The 8,209-nt window shown below is 42.7% G+C and overlaps 2 protein-coding genes across 2 annotated transcripts in view; one reads left to right on the top strand and one right to left on the bottom strand.

The window, feature by feature from the left end:
* Positions 1 to 3,594: 3,594 nt before the first annotated feature.
* LOC119287732 (3'(2'),5'-bisphosphate nucleotidase-like) lies at positions 3,595 to 6,609 on the top strand. Its single transcript, XM_037567326.1, has 8 exons — positions 3,595 to 3,751; positions 4,153 to 4,228; positions 4,506 to 4,579; positions 4,664 to 4,866; positions 5,458 to 5,668; positions 5,785 to 5,883; positions 5,959 to 6,112; positions 6,205 to 6,609. Exons 1-8 carry the CDS (start codon positions 3,665 to 3,667, stop codon positions 6,375 to 6,377), a joined length of 1,077 nt encoding a protein of 358 aa, XP_037423223.1. The 5' UTR covers positions 3,595 to 3,664; the 3' UTR covers positions 6,378 to 6,609.
* A 758-nt stretch (positions 6,610 to 7,367) lies between these two features.
* The window catches only part of LOC119283972, a 2,672-nt gene continuing 1,830 nt past the window's right edge, over positions 7,368 to 8,209 (bottom strand). The window contains exon 3 of the mRNA XM_037563304.1: positions 7,368 to 7,826. Coding sequence (XP_037419201.1) covers positions 7,486 to 7,826 — 341 coding nt within the window. The 3' untranslated portion in view covers positions 7,368 to 7,485. The remainder of the gene's footprint in view (positions 7,827 to 8,209) is intronic.

Below are 8,209 nucleotides of genomic sequence, written 5' to 3'. Positions count from 1 at the left end.
TGTAATTTTCTCTTCGTGGTGCACACTATTAATTTCTAACTAGATGATGCCCCGTGCGTAGCTGCGGGAACCGTGTTAAAACCAATGCATAAATAAGTGCTTAAAACCAATGAAAACAAATGTAAGAGTTTTACATATTTAAAATGATAAAACATAAAAGAACCATGTGATAAAATGATGTATAAAAGAGAAAAAAATCCCCACAAAAAGAAGACATGATTGATGATGTGGCGTTGTTTGAGTTGATAGGTTAATGCAAAAATGCATGCATGCGTTGGGAAAAAAAGACATGCATGACCAATGAGGTGACATAATTTACATTAATGCAAAAAGTAACTTATGAGCACATGCATGACTCCTTGATGCCACACAATTTTGATCGGAAGGTTGTAAATAATTGAGGTGATGTGGAAGCACGCATGTGTAGAAAAATCTAATAGTGGGGGCTAGCTATTTAGATATAGAAGATGTGGGCTTACTCATGCAAATTGTTAATTTTTAATGTTGATATTTGGCTCCATGTCTCTATTATTTTCAAGTGTTTATTAGGCACTGACACTTGCAAAGGATCTCCTCCTACATAACATCATAGTTGCATCAGGATTGTCAAGGTGTTGTCACTGGCATCAACATGAGTATGAAGGGCATTACCAGTAGAGTGGTTCAGGAGATCAAGGAGATTATCAAAGATTTTGCTTCGGTTACTTTTCTGCATGAAGGGCCGCTATTCAATATGGGAGCACGTTAGTTAGCTAAACATGCTTTACATCTTCATGAGGGTCGCCATGTTTGGCTTGTAAACCCTCATGATCCTAAGATTATTCCCGAGACTTGATTATTGAATAATGTAAAGCATGTTTACCCCTAGAAAAGTGTTTATTAGGCTATTGGACATAGTAACTATTGTGTGTGGTGGTTAAATATACATAATTAGTACGTGCGGACAGGGGCCTCCATTCCTGCACCCACGTCCATGTTCCCCTCTGCCCGAGGAGCATGAATCAAGTATTTTAAAACTACAAGTACATTAGGCATGATTCTTACAGCTAAGATTCGTGTAATTAAACCTGAAGCCATGAACTTAAAGGAAAGACCAAACTGAAAGAATACAGTCCATGGAATAATTCCACAACCAGTCAGGTAAATCAGAGACTAAGTGAAATTAACGTTTAACCTAGAAGCAGCAGATACGAGCTTGTAATGCATGAGGTAGTCCATCAAAAGCGGATCTGAATGAATCTGGATTTGAATGTGTACTTTCAGTCCACCAAATTTCCCCACTCCGATGAAAATAGGACATTTGGAGAAGCTTAGTCGTTGCATTGATGCTGCTAAATGCTAATTCATGTTTGACTGGCCCTTGTCTCTGTTTTTTCTTGGGAGCTTTCTATGACAGAATGATAGTCTGCATTAACAAACTATGGAGCACAAGTGTACAACTCTGATACTTTAAATAAAATCTGAGTCATACACACATAAAAGGGGAAGTGGCGAACAGAGTAGTAGTAAAATAATACCGTAGAGCAGCTTCTATACCATAACTGCTTTGTAAGAGGAAGCAATATGTCTGGGCTGATCTTAGACACTGAACTTTCTTGGCAGCCAAAAAAACAAAAAGGAAGTTACACTTACACAAGAGACACGTTCAATTATGAAATTTCTTGGCAGCTAAATTGGCTGCTAACTTGTTTTTCCCTACCCTTTTTATAACTTAGAGGCTGATCTTATATCTGCTATGCTTCAGGTCACAAATATCGAGTCAAGAATGGTGTGAGTGTGTGACTAAAGTCTCCTACAGCATCAGCCCATAGTCTTTCCTGCCATCTCTCACACCTAGAAGTGAAAGGATAATTGTGTATCCGCACCAGGATCAGCCTAGCTCATATCGTGCGCACCTAACAATAATACTAAGGAACGAAATCGGGATTTCCCGCACTAATACCAAAATCAAGATGCGAAAGGTAAAACAAGAAAGTAAACTGCGGTGTAACTCTTATAGATGTGTACCTTCAGATCATGTGATGCTTCTACTGAGTTAATTGCTTTGTTGAAATTCGTGCTTTATGAGGGAGTTTGACAAAAAGCATATGGAGCCAAGAGTACCTTCAGATCAAACTGATACTATCACATCAGTATGTATCTTACAACAAATAGTGGCAGGAATAAACAGTAAATAAATATGTAAGATCCAAACAGTGTTCTATGAAAATCAAAAGTTACTGCTATTTGCTAATTTCTGAGTTCAAAAAGGAACAACCGAGAATAGCAAAGCAAGGTCCTCTCAAAGAGCAATCCTACTAGCTGGCGATATTTCAAATGCTTAACTCAGACAACCATATCATGAAAGGTGACCAACAGCTACAACTTGGCTCTCTATCACAGACTGGGAAAACGCATCAACGATAGTCACATGGGCTGCCTGAGCGTGTACCATTTGCATGGGCATCGCAAATTGGCGGCACATGTATTTCTGAATCCAGTCCACACGCAAACAGAACGCTTCACAATAATAGCTAGTAGGAAGCTATCCAATTGCTGTACATAGTAATTAACAAGCTAATAGTAGGAAAATATCTACTAGTCATACGCAATGAATTAACACAATTAATGAGAGGGGCATTACAGGATGCTGATTTACATAAGCAGTATAGCAAGTGACTCAAGAACAAGCTAGAAGCTGATAGCAGAAGTAGAAAGAATACATGGTGGAAAGACAATTACCACTAGTGAAGGCACATGTCATGCCCACGGCGAACCTGATGAACACTAAAGATGCCAAACAGCAGCAGATTGACTGGGTGCTTCTGGCGTTACAAGTACAAAGAGCAAAGCACTGCATAAAAAAATAACTGTAACAGATCGATTATACCTGTTGCAATTCACAAAGCAACCACTTCCCATTCTAGTCTAGTAAAGCAACATTAGGATTTAGGAGTACATGGATGGGATGTTACTGCAAAAATAAGGAGTTGTAAGACCAAGACATCAAATGGTAATTCAGAACAGAGAACGCAAAGGGAAAGCTAGTTCATCCTGTGCTCTCACGAAGGCCCTCGAAAATTAACAGCCACAAGTTTTCCTTCTTGTAAATGCAACAGTTATAAGAACGAAATATATTCCAGTTCCAGACACTCACAGTGAAGGCAACCCTACAATCGGATGGGATCGAAACCCCAAGGAGGAAGGACACATTCTGAGAAGATGAACGTGTTTGAAGTCTGACCAATGAAGGGGAAGAGATGATGAGGAAGATGTAGAGCCTGAGGCCGGCGTTGTAGGGGACGAAGAAGTGGGGGATGGCGCGGACCTTGACGACGACGGCCGCGACGACGGCGGAGAGTAGAAGCTGCACGGGGAGGATGACGTAGATCTTTCGGATGAACGCCCCAGAAATGTAGGAAAATAATTTATTTTTTTGTTTTTGACAGAAAAAAAAATCATTTGTTTGGCTGCGTTGTTTTGGCCTGCTGAGAAGTCTTTGGCTGCGTTGGCGTCGTTTTGGCTTATGACTGATCGCTGCCGTTGGATCTGGAATAGAAGGATGAGGATGCGAGTTTTAGCGTCAGCGTGACTTGTCTTCTCCACCTGCCCGCCTCACCAACCGCCGTCCGCCGGCCGATTCGCCTCCTCCCGCAAAGTGCCGTCCATCTTCGCCGCCCCTGCCATGTCGCGCCCCGCCGGCAATCGCCCGTACGCCGCCGAGCTCGGCGCGGCCAAGAAGGCCGTCGCCCTCGCCGCCCGTCTATGCCAGGTGCCCTTCCTCGGATCCCCAATCCTTTCTTTCTTGCTGTGCCGAGGCCCGTCCGCCCGTGGGGACGCTGCTCGGCGGGAACCGCGTTCGCGCTGCCGTCGCCGGCTGCTGGGCTGTGCCGTATCTAGTTGTCTTCTTGGTTTTCTTCCACCGTTCCCCCTAAATTAACTGGAGAAGCATCGCGGATTGATGGTCAACGTGGAGAAGTAACCGCTTTAGAAGTGTAATCTACTTTAGATTTGAAGTATGTTAATTAACGTAGGCGATCTTAGCTATGGTAATCGCCAGAGAGAGATCTTTGAGTATGTTGATTACAAACTGCTTGCTTCGCTGTTCGTCAGATTGCTGATGCATTGCTGCAGTTGGAACTTACTGCGTTTGCCCTGTGACTCCTCCTTCAGACGGTGCAGCGGGAAATCGTGCAGTCAGACATTCAATCTAAGGCGGACAAGACTCCTGTGACCGTAGCTGATTATGGTACATGCTCACCTTGCAACTGTTTACCTCCAGGTGCCTGTATCTGCTGTTTGGTGATGCTCAATTAGCAGTCCTCATGCTCAAACCATAATTCAAGTCAGTCAATGTTTCTTGATTTAACTTACATGGAGATGTTAATATTTCTGAATGACATGGCTCGGGGATGTAAAGAACATTCGGGATCGTATGATCTTCGTCAGTTTACATTCACATCTGAAACTTGTTCGTTCTCTCAATTTTTCACATTCAGGTGATAATTTTCTTTTCATACATGTAGGATCTCAAGTATTGGTAAGTCTTGTGTTAAATAAGGAAATAACTTCTGGCTCCTTTTCTATGGTGGCCGAGGAGGTAAATCACTTGTGTTTCGGTTAAATTATTTCTGTGTATAATACACAAGTATTCTACACGACCTGAGTGTTTGTACGTACGCAGGACTCAGAAGACTTGAGAAAGGATGGCGCTGAGGAAATTCTGGAGCGCATTACTGATCTTGTAAACAAAACTCTCGCCGAGGATGGTTCATACAACTTTTCATTATCCAAGGAAGCTATCCTCTCTGCAATTGATACCGGGAAGTCCGAGGGAGGTCCATCTGGCCGACATTGGGTTCTAGATCCAATTGATGGGACTAAAGGGTGAGCTATGGTAACTCCAACCTGCAGGTTCCACATTCTGCTAATGTGATAAAAAAAAAGTGCCTGTTTTTTCCGCCAATTGCAACATCTATTGTAGTAGTTTCTACAACTGCCTTCTTGCTCGCCAAAATCAGCGTTGCTGCTTTAATTTGTTGTGAGTTTTTCTAATCATTAATTATTCAAGGTAGCAGGCACCACTGCTTTCTTTCAAACAACTGGAGTTCTGACGTTTGACTCTAATTTCTGCATACGGAAATGAATTCTTTTACTGACGATCTTATTTAAGCAGTAGAGATGCCAATATTACTACGCAAAATTCGTGAAGCAGTTCTATGTAAACTATACACGGTTCTCTTTTCTGAGATAGCTTGTGAAGTGCTAGCAACTGATCAGTTAGCTGGCAAGATCAAGTACCTCTCTTTCATGCCCCATATTTGAACTAAACATTCTAAACTGATTAACCGTGAACACTAATAGCATTGTTTGAAAAGAAAGACATTGCAGTCATTTGATGACAGCTCATGTTGTTACTATCTTTGCCTATAACACATTTTGATCATTTTTTGGTTTTGTCTTAATAACTTGATTCAGATTCGTGAGAGGAGGCCAATATGCCATTGCACTGGCACTGCTTGATGAGGGCAGAGTTGTCTTGGGTGTGCTGGGATGTCCAAATCTTCCTTTTACATCAACAAGTAACCTCAGTGGTAGCTCATCAGGAGATCAAACCGGGGCCCTCTTTTCAGCGGCAATCGGCTGTGGTGCTGAAGTACAGTCGTTAGATGGCTCTCCACCACAAAAGGTTATTACCACTTTCAATCTCTTTTATTTGATTTTAATCAGTTAAGGCTGTTTGTGCCTATGTGAGTTATTTTCTTTTCTTGTGATTGACTTGCTTCTGGCTAACTTTCATTACAGATTAGTGTTTGTACTATTGACAATCCAGCCAATGCCTCGTTCTTTGAATCCTATGAAGGAGCACACACGATGCGTGATTTTACTGGATCTGTAGCGGAGGTTTGATCTTGATCACTCTCTGCTTAGGCTATATCCATCGTAGTAGAAACTAATTCTGTGTTCGAGTGCTACTAGAAACTTGGTGTCCAAGCTCCGCCAGTCAGAATAGATAGCCAAGCAAAATATGGTGCTCTGGCCCGTGGAGATGGTGCCATTTACTGGCGTTTTCCACACGAGGGTTACAGGGAAACGATATGGGATCATGCAGCCGGCTCAATTGTCGTCACAGGTAAGAACATTTCTCTCTGTTTTTTTTTTCGAAACGATGAACTCAACTGAAGAATACACATTTCTTACTTCCATTTTTCTGATGTTTCCCAGAAGCTGGAGGTGTAGTTAAAGATGCCTCAGGAAACGATCTCGATTTCTCGAAAGGCAGATTTCTTGATCGTGACACAGGCATCATTGCTACAAATAAACAGTTGATGCCATCAGTCCTGAAGTCTGTCCAGGAGGCAATCAAGGAGAAAAAACTGGCCTCTTCCCCATTGTAGAAGGTTCTTGAACCTTCCCTGTTGTAGAAGTTGGATTGGTCCAAAATAATGATCGCTATGCTACTCCTTGTTCATTTATTCACACTGTTTATGTGCAAGTGACCTTTTGTTGGAAAGAAATACAACCCGCCTTGTTATACAATATTTGTACATATCCAAGGAGTGGCTGATAGGCAGCCATGCCCTGAAAGGCTGAAAGAAACTGAATAAAGAGAGAAATTTCATGCGGTTATAAATATCGTAGCATGGCTTTGTTCAACATAAATGTCAGCAATAATACAGTACATCAACCTTTTTTCCTTCTTTTTGTGAGCAACAACCTGTCTCTTGTGTTATTTCCTTCAGATCAAACTTGCATTGTGAGAGTTTTAACTTCAGAAACCAAGGTTTGTGTTAGAGTACTATATATATATGCGGGAGGAGCCGCATGAGCAAAATGGGATCTTGAGGTAGGAGGAGAAACACTACAGGGCTCCTTACCTTGACTCGGACTCGAAATCGCCGAGGGCCAATGTCCTAGCCGCCGCCGCCGCCATACGCGCTTGGACGCAGCCTTGCCGCTCATCGCCGGGGAGAGGCGGCAACCGCACACGGAGCGAGCAAGTAGGGGAGGAGGGATGCGAGGCTCGAGGCGGACGGGGGATTGCTCCAAGCCCACGTCACCCACCCTCGCTGCAGTCAAATTGTTTTTCACCCAACGCATAGGCCACGCACACACACCGCCAAAGCCGGGCCCGCGGGAGATGGAGGCCCACCTGTCATCCACCTGAGCACGAAAGAGCAGCGTGGGAAAAAACTAGCGGTTCGATTTTTTGACAGTGCGGCGAAAAAGCTCCAGCAAGGCAGATCGACCGAACGAGATTGAAACCGCACCACAGATAGCTCGTATGGGCGGGTAGCATAGCTGGTTTTATAGGAGAGATGGTTTGCAGAATACGATGACCAGATCCATAGCTGTTATACAAGCATCGAGGTTAGCTGACGCCAGTGTAATTTGCCAAACACTTCATTAGATAGTTCACATCACTGTTTACAAGTACAAGAATGGCACTAAATAACAAAGCTAACAACAATGGTTTATTTGTTCTAGCTTCACCCCAGATAGTGATCAAACTAAACTTAGAGCCAAGTTTAATGACCATGGATGTGTTTTACTCAAAAATTCCACTGTCCTGCTCACAACAACATGACTTCTGGGTGTGACATTGTCCAACGCATGAAGTAGCATGATACTTGAAGATAGCTTCTCCACCAACCGATGAGCATATATCATCATTTTGTTCTTGGCTTGGGATTGCATTTGTTCGTGTCTTTCCCCGATATGGCGGCCGTGGTCACGGCTACTACAGCGGCAGCTGCTGCACCGACCTTGAAGCCTTTCATGGCCCCCGTGTATTTCATGAATGTCACTACCGCCGCTGTCTTTTGTCCGAAATCCATGGTATATCCCTGGAGCAGTTGAGCAAATTCAACATGGATTAAACACAATCATTGCACTTCCGAAAACACAAAATTAGAAGCCAAATGTGCCAAGTGTACAAATGTACATGAATTAGAGTGATATTTTATATCGTGTCACCAAAAAACATGTCAAGTCATTATGATTATCATAAGTTTTTGACAAATACTATAAAATAATAATAATAGTGAATAACACTTCTATAATTTGAGCTTTGTCAGAACTTACGACATCAGGATTCCTTAGTACAATATCTTTTCATCGTCGTCATGTTTTTGGATTGCTTACCACATGTGCCATGTCGTTCCTTAGTAGAATACGTGGCTTGTTGTTTGCAAGGTGTAAACTGAAGTATTTTTCTTTGCCAAAACCG

Source organism: Triticum dicoccoides, chromosome 4A, assembly GCF_002162155.2.
Source record: "Triticum dicoccoides isolate Atlit2015 ecotype Zavitan chromosome 4A, WEW_v2.0, whole genome shotgun sequence".
In the NCBI taxonomy this organism is placed as follows: Eukaryota; Viridiplantae; Streptophyta; class Magnoliopsida; order Poales; family Poaceae; genus Triticum; species Triticum dicoccoides.
Note: the sequence above shows the minus strand (reverse complement) of the source record. Positions and strands in the feature narration are given on the sequence as shown.

Coding starts and splice junctions, on each gene's coding strand:
- LOC119287732 (XM_037567326.1), top strand. CDS start 3,665: ATGTCGCGCCCCGCCGGCAATCGCCCGTACGCCGCCGAGCTCGGCGCG. Junction 3,752..4,152: donor TCGCCGCCCGTCTATGCCAG/GTGCCCTTCCTC, acceptor CTCCTCCTTCAG/ACGGTGCAGCGGGAAATCGT. Junction 4,229..4,505: donor TGTGACCGTAGCTGATTATG/GTACATGCTCAC, acceptor TCATACATGTAG/GATCTCAAGTATTGGTAAGT.